Raw genomic sequence first — 20,155 nt, 5'->3', positions numbered from 1 at the left:
TAAAATATACCGAATCTCAAAACCGTCTTATATTTCAAAAAAGCATCATTTTTACGGATTATTGTTAATCGAGTGTCGTGATCTACGGAACGTATGCGCTCATCCCAAATTATTTTGTACCTACGTTTAGCTGGAAATATAAACATTGTTCTTAAGCATTTAAATATATCAGTCCATTTCAGTTTATGCAAAAAAAATAAGAAATTAAGATTAAAAAACATCGAATATTTCAATCGTCCCCCGGCACGTGTTAATAATAGTCGTAGATTTTTTGGGGTGCGGTCGAAAGAATTCAAAAACGACCAAAGGAACGAACACTCTAGCGTGTATCCAATTTTGCTCTATTTGATCATAATACTCCCTATTTCCCCAAAAAAGCCTGTAATTATATTTTAATAATTTTTTACTGCGCAATGTTTAAGTGACAAGAAAAAAGAAAAAAAGTTAACCGTGACAATCCATATTAACGGCCGCTGTATTGTGATACGTAGCGTTAATATATAATTTCGTTTACAAGTTTCCACTTCGCAAATCAGACCGCATTGCTAGAGCGTATCTCGCGCCTATACGATATTATAGACAGTGTCATTAGATTTCGAAATTGTCTACAATGCGTGCATCCTCCTATATCATCTTGTAGTAAAAACGTATATATGTAAATGTATGCGGTAATACGTTACGTGCGTATCGGCAGTATAAAAATATTAACAATTCTGATTTATGACCACTTCAAACGAAGTAGGTGTCCCCGGGTCAATACAGACTATTGCTCTCACTTGTGGCGGTGATGAGCTCGCGTGCACGCACATGTGTAAACAAATATTACAATTTAGTACACATCGACTTTACGTACGAGCTTCCAGAATGCGGCCAAAATGATAGTATGTATTAGGATTTAGGACGAGCGCCTTCTAAACACGCAGTTAGTTGGCTCGCTGAACAGATTCTCGCAACTGCATCCAATTGCTATATCGGCGAAGTTCTGTGTTGTATGACTTTGTATTGCCTGATATTACATACGTCTACTACCGTGCCTTCGGCTAAAAACCCTAGAGATGAAAATGAAAAGGAAGAACGATAACAGCGGAGGAGCTACGAAAGTAAATGGAAATTAATCAATCAATTATCTCACCTTCGTATTAAAATTAATTTTTGTACGAAGTCGATTGTTTGCAGCTTGTTTGCTGAAATTTCTGATGAAGCCTTGATATCGTCAGTGTTCTCAATCATTGAAACCTCTCATCACCCTGCATTATGATGCATTGTGATACATGAACTGCGGGGTTGAGACAGGAGCGTGAGGATCGATCTCATCTGCAGAAACGGTAGTCAAAAGACGTTGTAGGATTCCCGGGAGTCTTTCCTTATCTCCAATTGGGGGCAAGTTGATGAGAGGAGTCGATGATGGCTCCTTCGCCTCCTCCGCATCCCCTTCTGGCTTCTCTCATTTCGTTCTCTTCGTCTGAAATGGAATCGCGACGATGATCGCCGTTCGGCGGCCGCATGGCATCGGGTAGGGGAAGCGAATGGGTCAGGGCAACTGGAAGAGATCAAACGGCTCGTGGTCGATGCTAAGGATGATGACCCCCTCAATCCCGAGTTCCAGCATCTGCTAAATAGATGACACGAAGTAGCTCGAGAGTCTAGTTGCCCTCAGCCTCAGCTAGAGGTGGGTCGGCTCCTAGGCGCTGCTACCAGTGTAACTACGCTAAGGCATCACCGTCAACAGAGAGTGACAAGTAACCGAAGACCGATAACGAGGAAGAGGAAGAAAAATCACCTGTCATGACCGGGAGAAGCGGCCGAACCCGGCTCCTTCTTCTGGGGATTGCCGCCTTCCTGGTCCTCCTGGAAAGCACCGAAACCCAGGCGGCGAGAACCAAGATCAGGCATCACCGTATAAGACCGGTTCAGGCTCAACAGCCGGACAATGCACGTAACACCGATTATGACTATGAACCTGAGTACTACGACACCTACGACGACTACGAGGAGCAAATCAAGAACGGTCAGTTTACCATTCATACCCTTAAATTCATTCCTGGGATTCGTCTCCCGACCTCTCCTTTCACTACCCATCACCGAACCAAGCTCATATCACCTCTAGTCGCTGCTTTTCTTCAATCCCAATAATCACAGATTTCTGCAGCTCTTCTGCACTTTCATTTATGTCTGTCGCACCCTCTTGTCTACGATAGATTATTAAACGGATTATTCTGATCAATTGTCAATGATTTCGCATTGAAGCGCACGAAATATGGTTGGTATCCCATTGAAATAAATTGAAATATAAACATTTCGTTTACCCTGGATAACCAGTAGGTACATCTTGTGCATCTTGTGCAAGTACTGGTTGGACTTGAACGGGTACCTATATCTATTCGAGCGAGGTCAATTGTTACGCGAATCGCGATACGAGGATGAAAAAGTGAGGATATAATCTTTAAGTTTGTCAAAAAATTGTATAATGTTACTGTTACTGGATCCCCGTACCGTAGTGCTGATTATTCTACAGTGACGCCAGTCAACGACTCTGCAAGAGTTTATGTTTGCTTTATTTTCATCAAGCGCCGAGGTTCCGGCACGTGCTAGAGTGTAAGTCGTACGATTTAATGGGCTTACGTCTCTGCGTAGAACGGTTTTATTGTAATTAATACGCATATATGTTTGCGTGTTCCTACACACCATGGATCCGCCGATGAATTTTGATTTGCATATTTTTGCCTATCATAAATCAAGAGTTGTCCATTTTAAAACAAAGGGAATGGAATTGATCAATCGACACAGTTTCAAGCTATCGGATGTACAGAAATTCATTCTGGAGCAAAATATTTTTTTGTTCTAGGCTCGATTCATATATTACATACGCATATATATAAATTATAGTAGGATGTGATGAAAAAGTGTTTCTTACAATCTGTAACTAATTTCGAAGATTAATTCATCTCCGTTGGAATACCGTTGAGTTCGGATTAAACGCCGGCATTTAATTCGTTGAATATCTTATAGATATATGTTTTTCTGCGCGCCCCCTCGTGCTTTCGCAATGATCGTCTACTAGGATATGAGAAATCCTAAATTTAGCTGAATTTTTCTAAATCGTCACAAACATCGCGCTCTATTTCTATTACAGATTCCCTTAACAAGTAACGCGCATGCTAACGAATCCTTATCGTAAGGTTCAGAGGTTGATATGTCGTTAAATCTAATCTTCAGGTCCCTCAAGGCGCCATCAGCGCCAAAGCGTTTAATCATCGCTACATCTTGGTGTTTATCGTAACCATTATACAGTCATACATTGTAAATTATTTCGTGACTATCCACAGAATATTACGAAACTTTATTATGTTCATATATTATGTAGCCGGCGTACACATCGCTCACACAATTACGGTCAATATAACATGAAATGTGCCACTAGGCAATCTCGTGAAGCGATTGTATCTGCGATAATCGTCCATGCGTACGTTAAAAACTCGGCTAGCGTTAAACTCGACCAAAGTTTGTTCTTTCGAGCGCGGAAATGCGCCGAAGTGGCTTAAAATTGAATGACGAACGAAAGATGTCCGAGTTGCAGTAGGTCATCATCCACCCGTCGACCGACTCTTATCATTTTCTTTTCTTCGCCGTATCTTAATCGTGACAACGGAATGCGGTACAATTTCCTCAAGAGAAATGTCCCTGATTCAATTGAGACTCTACTCATTGGATCCGCGACTCTCCGTTAATTAATCCGGACATAACTTTATAATCTTTCACCGCCTAAGCCATAAGCTTAAACAATTAAACAATTAGTACATATACAACTAGGAAGTTGAACCATGCAAGAGGAAACAGTACCTCGCATCAATTAATGTACTTTAAATTTAACTGTAGTTTTATATAAGAAATATCACTAGTTTGGTTATTAGAAAATATTGAACAATTTTTACTTTTTCTTTTACTTCTTCATCAGAAACGCAGCCGTCCGTAAGTCCCGTACCAGAAGAAAACGGTGCCCCGCCAGTAAGACCAACGTCTGCATCGTCTGGATCAGCATCATTTGGTGAAAACTTGGGTAATATAATATTGTCGTAAATTTGACGTTTTCAGGTTCGTTTCCAGGATTTGCATCATACAGTTACAGAACATTTTTTTCCATTAATTATTTCGACGTAATGCAGAAACGTTATTTATGTGCCGGGGCTTGAATACGTTTATAAAATACATTTGCGAAAGTGTTTCTTGTAAACATATCTCTTATGCAGTAGAAATTTGCGGAGTACTCTCCGATTTCCGACGAGTTAAGCTTCGAAAAATTAATGCTTTGTTCGCATCAAGTCTTCCGCCATTTAATGAATCAATTCCCATTCTGAGCATATTTATATTTGTGATTCACAGTCGGTCCGAGACTGCCCGGAAGTGCGCCGACAACATCATCCCCTGATAATCCGCCGACTGAGACAGTTCCGGAATCGCCGGAACCACCAAGCGGAGGTGACGTAATTATATACATATACCTATTTTACACGATGACTGACACATGTATCGTAAGAATCACTCAGAAATCGCCTCTATAACGTATTGTCTTAATTAACTAATTTACCCTGCTGGATGACTTCCTCATCGTTTCGAATATTTCGGGATCTATGCTTTTTCTTTTTTTTTCTACGTTTATCACGAAGACTATGACAATGGGCAACTTTTCCATTTGGGATTCTGGTGTATTACTTATTTTATTTCCTTTTTCACCCCCTCATTATGCATTTTCATCACCTAGCCGTAATAAAAAGAAATTGAATTCATTAGGTAGGAAGGTATCTGAATATATTCAGGATGTGACGACCTACCCTTCTTCCAATTCACAGCAACATCTAGAAGACATTTTTATCGCTGAAAAAAATAAGAGATAAATTAACAGAAATATGACTCGAGCAATGACAAAATAGCTTTGATTCTTAAACCGTTAGAAAGGAATTAATCTGGTTAGTAAGTTGATTTCTTTCCGATGAGTATAATTGCGTGTAAACGTGTAGGTGGTGACAACGTTGGCTGCACATTCGATGGGGTGCCCCATGGAGCCGACGATGAATGGAAGCCAGACCGTTGCACATCGTGCCGCTGTATTCGGGGAAAAGCTGAATGTTCCCAATCGATTCCATGCCTATCAGGTTACGTCGAATGATACTTAATTTTGTAATATTCTTTTCGCGGCTAATGACATGTTTGATCATCGCGTTTTACTATAAAATTTAAAACTTTTATCTGAGATTTGTCTTCGCGATGTGCGATTGAATATTATTTCTCTTTTCCTAGTTCGCGCTCTTAATAATTCAGAAGCGCGTAGTCGATTGAGGGGGTGAATAAAAAAATACACTTTATAAATAATAAAAAAAAAAAAAGAATCAGTCTCCTTTTCCCTGCGGCCCCTCAGTTTTGATTTGAATGTCTCTCTTCAACGGTGAAACTTGAATTTTGTAGAATTTTCAGGTGGAAATTGCGACGGTGTGGTCTGTGTCCAGATATCCTGTGAGACAGAACAATACATTCCTCTGGGCCAGTGCTGTCCCGTATGCGCAGGTATTCGATAGTATCAATACACACTAGGGTGGTGCATTTTTGAACTTTTTTTTTAAGGCGCCACTCAAATAATCTGTGATAAATAATAGAAAAAACAAAATTGTCGAAAAACCTGGAGGAGGTAGGAAAATATTTAGAGGTCGCTACCAATTATTGTAATATTTTTTATTTATTTTCACGTCTACACCGTACGGACTTGTACGTATATATTAGTTTATTTTTTCCGTATCGTGGTCCAATCAATCGTTCACCAATGAACACCAAATCCCGCCTAACAATTCCGTAATCGTCTCGGAGAAATTTGGATAACAGTTTTTGTTACCGAAATAGAAGTATCGCATCACCTTAATGTTCCTACTTCGTTTTCAGCACTTATTTTTACGAACAATGATTAATTGAACCACGATACGAAAAAAAATAAACGAATAACAAGTCCGTAAGGTGTACATATAAAAATAAATAAAAAATATCACAATAATTGGTATTGACCTCTGAATATTTAGGAAAGGTAGGAACCTCCTCCAGGTTTTACGACAATGTCTTTTTTCAATATTGGTCGCAAAATTTTCGAGTGGCACGTTAAGAAAAAAAAAATCAAAAAATGAACCACCCCAATACACACGCACGCACACAATATTTGTTTGGCTTGGATAATGTTGACGTCATTCAAAAGATACGACACGCGACATGTAACAACGAAGCTATCATGACTGGTCCACCATGGACATATTTTTGCTTCAAAATTACTTGCAAGAATAAGTCATTCATCATAGCCAAAAGAACTGAAATTGCAGACATCGATTTAGAGTTAACCGCATGTTTCAGAGCCTGGACCAATAACAGGAGGAGCCGCTTCCCTAGTGAGTAGATCAACGATACTCTATTTCCATTCCTATGTCAGCCTAATTTTTTTTCCTCTGAATCAATTTCATCCATTCATTCGTCTTCGTTAAATTTCAGCAACCAAATTTACCGTCAGGAATTCTTCCGGGAGAGAGCAATCGGGTCAATTCAATTGCAGTCTCCGGTCCAAGGGTACGTAAAACGTTGAACAACTCTACGCTCAGTCCTTTTGACATTTGCTTCAGGCTCATCATTTGTAAATAAATTTCAGGGAGAGCCGGGACGCCCGGGAGACGGCGGTCGTCAAGGAGACGCGGGATTTCCGGGAACCCCCGGCACTCCAGGCATTCCTGGACCACCCGGACCTCCGGGACCCGCACCTGACGTAAGTTACATAATTTACTTACGCAGAAAATCTTAGCTTTCGTTAATATACCAAGGCGATGTGAAAATCGACATGTTTTCTTTATCGCCACTCTAGGTGTCCCTGTACTATCAACAACTCGCCTTGTCGCAAGCTGGACAAGACAAAGGTCCTACAGGAGCTGCCGCACCTTTGTACGGAGGTCCTGACGCATATGCTTATATGCAAGCTCAGGTTGGTCCCGTTGGACCCCGCGGGCCTCCAGGTACGTACTGTTTTCTCAAACACATACTGGTATCACGCTCTTCTACAAGTTTTAAACATGATCGATTCTGCGTTCTCCACAAGGACCGAACGGTAATCCCGGTCCTCAGGGCTTCCAAGGAATACGAGGCGAGCCCGGAGAACCCGGACCCATGGGACCAACCGGCCTGCCGGGACCTCGAGGATTAACCGGACTTCCCGGAAAGGATGTAAGATTTATCGTATCTATTCTTGTAACGGAACGATAACGTGTCGCGGAATAGGTACTCTTAGAGAATTTTTGAATTTCTATTCGTTATTTTCAGCGAAGAGTTTCCTTTTTCATTAAGACTTAATCCCATTGAGCTCCTTGACCGGTAAAATTTTTGGATTCATTGCACCGGTCCAAATTTCTTGCAGCATTAAAATTTCGATAGCAAAGTTGAAAATAGAGATAACCAAATTTCCCAAGCGGCGTTTTAAACGGGACAAATTCACCTTCGTTTTGCTTATATAGAAATTTTTTTACGACTTTTTTACACCCGGTACGCACTTTTGATTAAAAAGTTCGAAAAATCAATGCTTCTCCTATGAGAAAAAGTAAGGCTTTCTAGGCGTGTGTAAATATCGAAAGAACCAAAGCAATAATTTTTCGAAATTATTTCAAACCAATTTGAGAGGTGCGACCATCGGAATTCGATTTTACTCTCCTTGAGGGCACGTCTAACGTACATCCTGGTCTTACACGTAAATTTAATATTGTTGCGAAGGGTAACGTTGGCGAGGACGGAGAGTCAGGGCCTCAGGGTTCTCCGGGCCCTATGGGCCCAAGAGGTCTACCGGGAATGCCTGGCCTTCCTGGTATGAAGGGACACCGTGGATTTCCTGGTCTGGACGGAGCGAAAGGAGAGCAAGGTCATTCGGGAGAGAAAGGATCTTCCGGTGGGCCGGGACCGATGGGTCCCATGGGGTTAATGGTAAGTCGAAACGCGACGTATTCTGTACCGTAAAGTCGCGTCCGGCATGTAACGTTTTCATTGCAACGCTAATTTTTGTTACTCAGATGAGAACTTACCGGTCGCACTTTGGTGCGATTCCCTAATCATCTTAAATGGAATAAAGAACAGTAAAACGATGGCTGTTGGATGCCAGACGCGTCAGCGTTGATTTCCAAATAAATATACGATACGATATTAATAATCAGAGAATCCGCTGTTTGGCTGGCTAGGCTCAGGTACTTGCAATACTTGTAATGTTTGTTTCAGGGTCCAGCTGGTCCGCGCGGCGAGCGAGGGCGCGAAGGATCTCCGGGACCCCCGGGAATCCGAGGAATCGATGGCATTTCAGGGCCACCCGGAGTGCCCGTAAGTATTGAAGAGCTTTCGCAAATATATCGTTACGAAGGGTGGAATCACGCGTTTTGTCCCCCTTTCTAATGATCTATTAGTCATCATAGATAATAGACGTATAAGAGCTCTCATATACGTTTTGAAATGAATAAGGTTGCTGCGTCAACCAGCATCAATGTAAAAACTAGTCCTGTTTCACAACAGACTTTAAACTGAAAACATTAAACGCATTTTCCCATCTTTTAATTTTTTCCTGTCTCGTTCACTTCTTCATTGCTCAATGAACCCGTATTTAATTTCCGTTATACCGAAAAGTGTTACAATACAAGTGAACACTTGTACATTGGTAGTAGAAATGATCTAAGAATTATAATCCACCGTGTCTAATTTTGTACTTCAGGGTGTACCAGGAAAATCAGGACCTCCCGGTTTTCCGGGCAGCCCCGGTAATAAAGGGGATCAAGGTGCTCAAGGTTCTAAGGGCAGTATGGGTCTCCAAGGACCAAGAGGTAACGACAAGAATTTCGATCAAGATATTTCCTCCTCGATGCGCGCGTATTGACGTTGAGTGGAAACAAACTTTGACTTTTTTAAAAGGCGAATCTGGACGCCCCGGCCAACCTGGAGAATCTGGACCATCCGGGCCGCAAGGAAAAGATGGTTACCCGGGAGAAAAAGGGAGTACCGGAGCACCCGGGATGCTGGGACAACCCGGTTTTCCTGGAGTTCGGGGGCAGCCGGGGCTAGCTGGGAATCCGGGAACTCCGGGAGCGAAGGGGATGCCGGTAGGTAGAAGCCTTAATAACTCACGCAAAAATAACTTGTAAGAAAAATAACTTATGACAAACATAGACTAAACATAAAATGCTGTATCAAATTATGGCAAGAACGAAGTTAATTTTTATTTTTAAAAAACCGCTAATGATCAAAACTTCACATTAATGACAAGGCTACAGTTTGTTCGAGATATTAAATTTAATTTTCGATTTAAAAGAAAAAGTACCAAAAATAAACATATAAAATAAAAATTATTCTTCAAAATAACAAATTGAGTAATAATCACACATACATGTATTAAATAATATAAAAATTAAATACGAGTTATCTTTGTCATGAGTTATTTTTGTCTGGGTTATTTAGCCCTAGTAGCGAAAATTTCGCTCGCGTATTTAACTTCGTTTTTTCAATGCAAAGGGCTTGCCAGGCGAAAGAGGATACAAGGGTGAAATCGGGGCGAAGGGTGACTCCGGAGCTCCCGGTCCTCGCGGTATGCCCGGACCAGCCGGCAACGAGGGTAAAAGAGGAAAGCGAGGAATGCGAGGTTCCATCGGGGCCTCCGGGCCTCCGGGTGAACGCGGAATACCCGGTGTTCGTGGGCTTCCCGGTCCCGACGGCGCCTTAGGGCCCAAAGGTAATTTTTCCCCTTTTTCTGCATGTTCCGGTTACATGAAGATAGCCAACTGACAATTTGTCCCCTCGATATCTTAGGACAAACCGGAGATCGTGGACCCGTTGGAGGAAGTGGTCCAAAGGGTGCGACCGGAGATCCAGGGAGGCCAGGTCTGCAAGGCTTGCAGGTTTGTTGTGAAAGTTCTTTGCCCTACGTATGCGTAAATTGGATTTTACGGTCAAAATCATGCGCAATAGCGAATAAAATATAGTAAGCGCTACTAGCACAGAAAATTAAGAGAGAAAAACACTATAGAAATCACTACAGAATCAGTTCGAATAGAAAATTACAAGAAAATCAGAGTAATTCAATTCTTATTCTGCAGTTACGACGTCGCTCAAAGATGCGAAATTAATTAATTACTGAAATCATGCAGCCATTCGCACCTTTGCCGACTCTCGTGCGGTGAACCGCACTCGTGGTGTAAAACAGTGTTCTCCACACTAGATACCAAAAGTATTATTTCCCATCGCCAATTTAGAAACTTTCGTCAAGTGCTTCACATTTATTCGCTTTAACTACGTGTTCCTAGGGTCCTCGAGGGTTAATGGGACGTCCTGGTGGACCAGGAAAACCTGGGAATCCGGGAGAGCGAGGAATTCAGGGTGCGGACGGAAAGCCCGGTGATATAGGACCAATGGGACTACAGGGATTACCGGGACCCCTGGGACTTCCTGGAGACAAAGGATACCCGGTAAGCACCTATCGACTTCTCAAACGAGGACTTGCAAGTAGAAAATCTATTCGAAATCCGATATGTCCTTATCCTCGATAACCAAAGTTTGATTTGTAACTGAGTACCGATCGTTATCGGTCCGATTACCCATCAGTGATGATTCCAAACCCCTTCAGCCGGGTACTCAGAATCCATGAGGGTCAGTTTAGGAGGGAGTATGGTAATTGAAAAACAATCATTTGATACGTGTTTAATTTAATAAGAATAATTTATTCTCCGTCTCTAGGAGATCACTAAGAGTAACAGAATTATAAATGTGCAGGTGCTGCAATCAACTTGTTTTTGTTACACTATGTCTACTAATGTCTAACATATATATAGTATAGATAACGGAGCGGCAATAATATATATCTGAAACGTTATGAAAAATATACGGATTAGCTAATCGTACGTGTTAGAGATCTAATATGCAGGCGAAGCCTGAATATCAGCGGAAGGCCGTTACCGTGAATCTACGGTGTACCTAGATGTATATCACTTGTAAAACATTCGCTTGTCTACTACAGGGAGAACCTGGAAGAGACGGTGAGCCAGGTGCACAAGGTCCACCGGGGCCGAGAGGTGACTCTGGTAAGGACGGACCATCGGGTGCACCAGGTCCTCAAGGACCGCCCGGAAGCGATGGAGGCCGAGGGCCACCAGGTCCCGCAGGTCCCAGAGGATTCCAGGTAGATGATTCACGACGGCGGAGGATTTAGCTGGTGCCGTGATGCCCGCTAAATGAATGCTCAATATGTTCATGTTTTATCTTCAATAACCGTGACGAACTTACTTTAACTAACGGTTATTTCGGGTCGATTGCGTTACATGTTACTCTTATGAATTCCGGTTTTAGACCTTAGGGGAACGGCTTAAGCCTTTATTATCTTAAATATTATGGTATATTATATTCAGGTATACAAAAGTTTCTCTCCTAATAGGGAATGCCTGGAAGTAGCGGTAACCCGGGAATGCCAGGGAAGGACGGAGAAGTAGGACTTCAGGGTCCACCCGGACTTCCGGGACCTTCTGGAAATCGAGGAGAACGTGGTTTTCCCGGGGAACGTGGTCCAGTCGGGTCACCCGGGGCACCGGGACTAAGGGGAGAATCAGGATCTCAGGGCAATGACGGATTTCCGGTAAGATTTCCAGACTTGTTGTTACTCGAAATAAATTTTGCCAGCACCCAGTAAACGCAAGATGGTTTAGAACACGTTTGCTTCACGTAAAGTTGGTCGGAAAATTAAACTAAATTTAAAAAAAATCTCACGTTAGCGGATTACGTGTATACTGTAATTTTTTTTAGACAACTATTACATGGTTTGTTTACGTGTAACCACGTTAATAATACGTGTAAGTTTCAGTGGTTCATTATCGTGAAAAAGTATCGTTTTATCCACACGAAGAGAAAAAAGTCTTTAAATCAACCGAGTCGATTTAATTGGATGAAAAATTGTTTCTTCAATCATTATTTTGCGAGAATAAATATACCGTAGTTAATATAATAAATTCAGTCAGGTCAAATCGGCGAACCGAGTTGTTTGAACTATGCGGTTGATTTGATTGAAAATTTGATAGGTCCAAAGACAAATATATCTCGTCATCCAAGTTAGCAAACGTTAACCCGAAGTCTGTGCGATAGTTTGGCAGAGTGGATATAGGCAATCAACGTTCTCCAAACACGTTGATGTGGATAGTGTAAAATAAGGGTAATACACGTGTTTTAAACGGTTAAAATTCCGTGAATCAGGCGGACATTTGTTTGTAACACGTGTTGTTTCAACATACATTACACGTTTATTCTAAAAATGGTCATTTTATTATTCCACATTTCCTGGAATGATTTTTGCGATTTATCCAAACAATTTTCTGAAACTTTTGGTCACATTTAAAAAATGTTTTCATCATCACCCAATGGGAAATTAAAATTCAATAAAATGCTTTTATGACTCAGGGTACCCCAGGACCCAAGGGTGATAAAGGACACTCAGGACTGCCCGGGCTAATAGGATTGCCGGGACTTCGGGGCGCGCCAGGAATGCCTGGCGATAAAGGAGAAAGAGGATCGTACGGGCCCGTGGGTCCTGAAGGACCAGCAGGTAGATTGCCCACATGAAAATGACAAATCAATTCACTGCCATGCATAAGCTAGTCTGAACTTGAAATGTAGAAATACCGGTATTAAGATTCTCAGTAAAATTGCCATAAAAAAACACCATAATCTTACCGTAAATTGACGTCATGTTATTTCATCTAATAATCTTGTGTTGTGAAATTACGATCAGAATTTGTTTCGGTCGTTTTACGGCAAAAATAGTGCAACACCACCTATTTAGATACAAAAATATCGGTCACGTTTTTTTTTTTTTTTTTAGTAGGCAGCAGTAGCAGGTGATTTTTTTTAACTTTCCATGACGATAATTTTCGTTTTGTTTTTCAGTAGAAAGCAATATAACATTATGAACAGCCGATTATGAATATATTGATAAATTTATTATGGTTTTATTACAAAAATATATACCTAAAAAGATGATTCTTAGATTTCTTTTTAGTTATTCTTAGAATTTTTTCCTTAGATTAAGTATGTACTTTATGATGTGACCAATGTGGTAATTTTATTCGTAGTTACTTCACCAGTTTGCGACGGTAATAACGTGGTTAATTTACCGGTCACGTTTATCACTTACGTCTCTAGTCTGTAGTTCTGTATAACGGCTACTGAATTCGGGTGTAAAAGATTAATTACCACGTGTAATTAACGCTCACAGGAAGAATGGGCGAGCGTGGGCCGCAAGGACCAATGGGACAGCCGGGGCCACCCGGCGAACCAGCTGAGCGTGGAGACACCGGACCTCCGGGAGTCCCTGGTGAAGCCGGAGCTCCTGGTAACCCCGGAGAGAGAGGACCTCAAGGTCCCCAAGGCCTTCAGGGCTTCCCCGGACCGCATGGTCTTTCCGGATTGCCCGGTGTGAAGGGGGAGCGTGGGTATCAAGGATTGAAGGGAGACCAAGGGAGCCCTGGAGCGACAGGTATAACGAAACAGCTTCCTGCCGCCAGTGCTTGTGGAAATTCTTAAGAGTCAACCATAGTGATGTCTTTTATTTTTCTGACACTACCGCATGTGCAAACTTACAAGTGATAGTGTCAGAAAAATAAAAGACATCACTATGATTGATTCATAAATTAGACTTGATTGATGGAATATTAGGCACCTGACCATCCGTTTTACTTGTAAACAGGAAATCCTGGGGAACCGGGACTCCCGGGTCTGGTCGGATTGACCGGAGCCAAAGGAGCTCGGGGCGAAGCCGGTACCAGGGGTGAACCTGGATTGATGGGTCCTCCGGGCTTGCCAGGACTACTAGGAGCTGCGGTAAGCACTTTGTTGATAATCACTTGAGTACAATCATATTATAGAAATGTGACCGTTTATTTTTTTCCTGAACTCAGGGTCAACCAGGCGCTCCGGGAGCTCCAGGTCTCGCGGGGCTACCGGGGGTCAAGGGAAGCCAGGGTGACACCGGTCGAACCGGCAATCCCGGACCGATGGGTAACCCTGGAATGCCAGGAGTGGAGGGTATGAAAGGGGAAAGTGGATCGGAGGGGCCGCCAGGCCTGAGTGGTCCACCGGGGCCGCAAGGACCGGCAGGAGACCGAGGAATGCCCGGACTACCGGGGCCCGCGGGAGCCGTCGGCCTCAGAGGGATGCGAGGTGCTCCAGTGAGTGAAGAAGCTTGTTGTTGTCGTAGATGGAGTTCCTCCGTGCCGAAAATTTTTGATAGATTGCCAATTCCGAAATTGTTCGGTTTGTTGTCCGGTTTATGTCAATAGATTTGGGTTCGGTGATGTCCGTAATTCGTACGAAATATATCTTAATCGAAATCCGAAATGTACGCGGTCCGACGGAAATAAGATCCGGATTTGATCAGGCCAAGTCCGGAAAGTGGGCCTTTATGGCTATGTTATGTACAACAACACCTTACACAACAATATCACGCAATACAATACACTTAAAACTTCGACTTGGTAAAATGCATTTACAAGTCGACAATACACTAATAACTCAAACGTAGAAACACATGACAGACACTTTTGGTAATTTCTGTATATACTAAACTTGAAATATTACACCACTTACGAGAAAGGATATCATGATTAAGACTCTGAATAACTCATTAGAAAACAATTTTTCCGTAAAACTGCATTTGGAAAATGGATTTGATTTTTCAAAGTTGATTATGTAGAAAATTTAAAAAATTTGTAATGGTTTAAATTGAATTAGACGAATTAGATTTCTAACACGGAAGTTCGTACAGATTACGAACTTGATCGATCCGGTTTCTGATTTAATTTTTAATGCAGATGAACTACGGATCGAGGCGGAACAATTCCGACTTCCATATAGAAAATGGTTACAGAATCATTTCTGTAGAACATTTGCACTGCAGAACTGATTTCTGTAAAATCGATCTTTCTCCTGTCTGATGACGATAGCGAAAGTAAACAATCGACTTTGACAGGGTGAAACTGGATTACCCGGAAAACCAGGACCCGAGGGACCGCTAGGACCTAACGGAATGCCTGGCCCTGCCGGACCTCCAGGTCCTGGTGGTGAGGCCGGTCCAGAAGGGTCTCCGGGAAAACAAGGGCAACCCGGAATTGCTGGAAGGCCTGGAGACAAGGGACCGCCTGGTATGCCTGGATCGTCCGGAAATCCTGGACCGAGTGGATTGCCTGTAAGACACTTTCACTTGCTACGTAGATACCCAATGTTGACCGAGTGCATTCGGAGAGGAAAATATAGTGCTCCGGGCAACACGCGTAATTATGTAGGTCTTGAACCCAATTGCCTCAAGTTGCGTCTTTGCTTGTTATTTTTATTATTGCAATAGAGTACATGATGGTATTCAATTATTGTCACTGTGTACACCAGTAATGATACTTAGATCACTGGGTGAACACGTATTGATTTCTTAAAGGTGCAAATACTGCATGGTGGTATCGTGATGGTTTTCCTACATAAAATCAGTATCTCTAGTATTTATCAGTAGGTAAGAGGTAAGAGCCGAGAAAGTTGCAACGACCTGCCCTGTATGTTATCAGTCAAACATTGAGGATTTGTTACTTGATATCAGCTCAAAAATTGACAAAATTGGGACCATTGATTATACGCTTTGTTCAGTTGCTCGTAAAGTTAATCAGCTTGTCGAAGATTATGACGTTCTGAAAAATAGCTACGAATCTTTGGATTCTCGGGTATCTGCAATTGAAAATAGTCAATGGTCGGTTAGTAAAGATCCTTTGAAACAACTTAACGAAGGTACTCAAATGATAATAAATAATAATTTAACGTTGAGAACATTGCGGTTAGACACACAGGCTATGGCAGATTAAATGACTGTAAGTGGAATGTATGTCACTAGTGCTGCGATTAATAAGGTGGAGCGTATGTGAAGGCCTGATAGAAATCGTGTGAACCGTCACGATATCGTGGTGAAATTTAGAGGCCAAAGCATGTGAATGATTTGATGGAGAACATTAAAATGTTCCTATCATCCTATCCAATTATCAAAGTTGGAACATTAATAAGTAGTCGTACTCGAGGGTCGGATGCCCAGTAAATCTACATCCATCAGCGTTATACAAACTTCGTCTATAAGTTAATAAACAATATCCCAATATTCTTCTAAAGAATATCTGGATATGCTATTTTGTGCTCTGTGCGCGTTATGCAGCTGATAATTAATCACCAATTAAATTATGGTCCTCAGTAGCTATTGAGCCATTAAAAAATGTTTTAGATCGCCAATCGAATTTTTCCAGTTTCTACAATTAATAAACGTAATTCTACAGCTAATAAATTAAAAGTATATCATATTAATGCTCAATCATTGAAGAATGAAAGATATTTCGAACTGTTCTCCTAATATTTTAGAACGCATCAGTATGACATTGTAGCAGTCTACGAGATTTGATCAAATCATCTTACATCGGATAATCTAGTATCTTTGCCATCGTTTGTCTAAATTTGTATCTTGTCTAAATTTGAGGACGAGCATCCCGAGTATTTATTTGTGGAAGTGGCAGAATCATCTAAGCAAAAAATTTTGGTTGGTGTTTTTTATAAGCCACCTAATATAGATCACCTTGATGATCTTGAAGACGAGGTTGAAACTATTTTCATATTATTCAGCAATGTCATTATACTGGGACATTTTAATTCGGAGGATCAAATCGAACTTCTTATCTCTCTCAATATTTGAAATGTAGAATACGACAGTCTCGTCAGTACATTCTGTTTTGAAACCGACAGGGACCGCCAGGACAATCTGGACCACAAGGACCGGCGGGAGAAAGAGGCCTGAGAGGAGAAGCTGGCCCTCAGGGTGTCGAAGGACAACGGGTAAGGATCGGTGATAGCGCAATTATCGCAACTCCGAACTATCTTTAAACCCTACAATTTATCTAAATACCGCTATTTGTTTTTACTCAGGGTGCGACGGGTAAGCCGGGGCCTGTTGGTCCCGAGGGAATAAAGGGTGATCGCGGAGAGCCCGGACCAACCGGTGCGAAGGGACACCGGGGGCTGATCGGGCTTCAAGGACTGCAGGGATCACCGGGTTTCCCTGGTGAAAAGGGAATGGTCGGAGCTCCTGGCCTGGATGGAAAGAACGGAGAGATTGGCGTGCGGGGTCTCCCAGGTAGAGACGGAAGCCAAGGGCCTCAAGGTATGCCTGGAAACACGGGGCCCAGGGGTCCGCCCGGAGAAGAAGGACGACACGGAGCAACTGGACCACCGGGACCACCAGGTCCCCCGGGACCCCCGGGAGAACTTGGCCTTGGCTACGACGCGGCATCTTTGGCTGCTCTTCTGAGTACGTAAATCAAGATTTTGTTCGTACTGTGATATGCGCAAGAGCTTGTTAAGTATTCAAACTTTTATCGCATGGACCGTTTATGCAGACGCCGGTCAGGGCCAGAGTAAGGGTCCCGACCCACTGAGCGGTGATGAACCAGCAAGGATATTCGGCAAGGATATCACCGAGGCAGAGCGCAAGGAACTTATAATGAAAGCGTACGAGCAGCTCAAAGCGTCCTTCCAGAAGTACGTTAAACCGGATGGGCAGAAACAATCGCCAGCAAAAACCTGTAGGGATCTTTTCGTCGCATACCCGGAAAAACCGAGTGGTGAGCGAATCGGAAATCATTTCGACAAGCAATTGTTAATTGGCGAAGGAATTTTAATATAGTATGAACACCCATACCCACGATCGAGTAACGACTAAAAAACACGTTGAAAATATTTCTTATTTCTTCCCCTTCGAAGGCGAATATTGGATAGACCCGAACGAAGGAGACCAGCGTGATGCAATCCTGGTTTATTGCGATATTGAAAATCGGAAGACCTGCCTGTTGCCGAAACCGCCTCAATCCCCGGAAATCACATATATCGGTAACGAACAGGAAGTTTGGCTGAGTGAGATGGAAAACGGAATGCAGGTAAAACTCGATGAGTAATTCGAAGAAAAGATATTCTATGGGAACTTGAAGTTATACCTTCACCTGTGAATAACTTTGAAAAAACCGATTGTAAATTGAATTTTTCACCGTATCGCAGATTACTTATAAGGCCGATACCAACCAGATAAGTTTTATGCAACTACTGTCCAGCCATGCTGAACAAAACGTTACTTACCACTGCAAAAATACCGTCGGCTACTTTGATTCCCAACGACGAACATACAGGCGGGGATTGAAGCTTCTTGCGTGGAACGACGTCGAGCTTACACCCCGTGGTAATCAGCGGCTGCGGTACGACATGATATTGGACGAGTGTCGGGTACTGAAGTTTTAATTCAATTTTTCTTTAATTATGATTCGAGAAAATTGTGTCAATACTGGAACGTATAACTAGATGAAGACCCCAACGAATAGAAAGATGTTACCATGTAAACTAGATTAAATAGTTCGTTCATTGGCCATTTTCATTTATTGGCAGAATCGAACTATATTACTTCAGATTTCCTTGCAATTTTACTAATTTTTTTCCCTCAACACGCAGGAACGTTCTCACCAATGGGGCAAGACGATGATCAGTTATCAAACGGACAAACCGGTTCGTCTGCCGATATTAGACGTTGGCTTGAGGGACGTTGGTAAGCAGGATCAGAGATTTTCAGTGGAAATTGGTCCCGTGTGCTTCAGATAAAAATCGATTGATGGTGATTCTATGGCATTTGTCTACCTGAATGACCGGCTTAGCACGCGTTCTATTGTATGATTTTTGTATTTTGAATACATGCTATTTTGAGCACTAATGGTTATTTTTCATTCGTATATAACGTTCAAAATATACGCATATGACAATTTTGCAATTCAAATGTATACCAATACGCATATAAATACTTGAATATACACATATCTGAACAATATCACGTATATCTACATGAATTAAGCGTTGTACGTAATTACAGATGTAAAGATGATTACGGATCGCAAATATCTATACATTTATACATATAATGAAGCATATGGTACCGACCTGTACAGTTACAATTATTGAGATCGTTCAAAATAATTGTTATACTTGTTATAAAAATGAATGATGTGACATGTAATGTAGTACATGTTATGTAGTACATTATTTGATATTGCACTACGAATATATTAGTTGAGCGACTGCAGCAGAATGCATGTAAAAGTCTCACACTGCCAGCATATGATCTAGGTATATTCATATTTTACGCTAAGGATAAGTAAGTTTGCACCTCTTATGACTTAAGTTAATCGAAACAAATTTAGAGTTATCTCGAATAGGAATCTTCGGCGGAGAATTCTTCAACCTAGGATATCACTTATTTTACTCACTACATAAATACACATAATTGTACTCATTGCACGACATTTAATCTATAGGAGTTAAGTATTAATTTGTAAATACACAATACACCAATATAAACGTACACTTGGACTATTTTTTTGAAAATTGGTTGCACCATGTAAGTAGATATTTATGGCGCTCTCAAAATATATATTATCTGATGGATATTCACGCATCACATGTCGATGTCTACTGGTAGAATTGATTGCCCCCCACAAATCTTCGAACGGGACGTTCGAAGTGACGTGACAATTAAGAGGTTTGAAACACTAACTTTCTGCAATTCGATGTTGACTGTGATTCCTAGTGATCATACCCGAATTATCAGATGAGAACCAGCAAGTTGTTGATTTCGGTGTCTCGGTTGGTCTTATGATGAATGCAAGTATTTTTATAAAAGAATTTGGAATACAAAAATTTGTTGGGCAATGCCAGAATGAGAGTGAGGACATATTTCAGGCGGTCGGTGATGTTCGCATGTAGTTGAGATTATCATCTATTGAGTCGTTCTTTGACGTTCAACATGATTATGCATGGAAAATGCGACGTCAAAAGCTACACTTATTCGGAAGTTTTGTCGTGATACCGACGTGTAGTACTCTTAACGCATTAATAAGACCTTCCAAAATTCAAACTAGACATCTGGAATATCGAAAGGCTGCTAGCGATGACGATACTGAAAAAAATTTATTTTCTGACTGTAACTCTTGATGCGTTGATCGCAGCGTATTGGGACTGCGCCCAATCGATT

General features: G+C 41.8%; 1 protein-coding gene across 2 annotated transcripts; it reads left to right on the top strand.

Moving 5' to 3' along the window:
• The first annotated feature begins 1,589 nt into the window (after positions 1–1,589).
• LOC107221167 (fibril-forming collagen alpha chain) lies at positions 1,590–19,584 on the top strand. Of its 2 annotated transcripts, XM_015660074.2 has the most exons (30): positions 1,590–2,008; positions 3,956–4,057; positions 4,381–4,476; positions 5,016–5,150; positions 5,470–5,559; positions 6,385–6,419; positions 6,520–6,594; positions 6,674–6,787; positions 6,884–7,031; positions 7,115–7,239; positions 7,780–7,986; positions 8,275–8,373; positions 8,759–8,867; positions 8,956–9,143; positions 9,553–9,769; positions 9,847–9,935; positions 10,341–10,502; positions 11,051–11,212; positions 11,465–11,662; positions 12,478–12,622; positions 13,292–13,552; positions 13,763–13,896; positions 13,974–14,243; positions 15,044–15,259; positions 16,837–16,926; positions 17,017–17,398; positions 17,487–17,711; positions 17,851–18,023; positions 18,142–18,363; positions 18,586–19,584. In XM_015660074.2, the coding sequence occupies exons 1-30, from the start codon at positions 1,786–1,788 to the stop codon at positions 18,730–18,732; spliced, it is 4,839 nt and encodes a 1,612-aa protein (XP_015515560.2). In that variant the 5' UTR covers positions 1,590–1,785; the 3' UTR covers positions 18,733–19,584. The 2 variants fall into 2 exon arrangements, with proteins under 2 accessions (XP_015515560.2, XP_046595629.1); XM_046739673.1 differs by lacking the exon at positions 5,016–5,150 and having other exon boundaries at positions 1,591–2,008.
• The last annotated feature ends 571 nt before the right edge of the window (positions 19,585–20,155 follow it).

This window comes from Neodiprion lecontei, chromosome 1 (assembly GCF_021901455.1).
Source record: "Neodiprion lecontei isolate iyNeoLeco1 chromosome 1, iyNeoLeco1.1, whole genome shotgun sequence".
NCBI lineage: Eukaryota > Metazoa > Arthropoda > Insecta > Hymenoptera > Diprionidae > Neodiprion > Neodiprion lecontei.
Note: the sequence above shows the minus strand (reverse complement) of the source record. Positions and strands in the feature narration are given on the sequence as shown.

Bases quoted from the DNA above. Each gene is read 5' to 3' on its own strand.
- LOC107221167 (XM_015660074.2), top strand. From the start codon at position 1,786: ATGACCGGGAGAAGCGGCCGAACCCGGCTCCTTCTTCTGGGGATTGCC. The intron at 9,144-9,552 runs GTAGGTAGAAGC...TTCAATGCAAAG, and splicing joins CGGGAGCGAAGGGGATGCCG to GGCTTGCCAGGCGAAAGAGG. The intron at 10,503-11,050 runs GTAAGCACCTAT...TGTCTACTACAG, and splicing joins CTGGAGACAAAGGATACCCG to GGAGAACCTGGAAGAGACGG.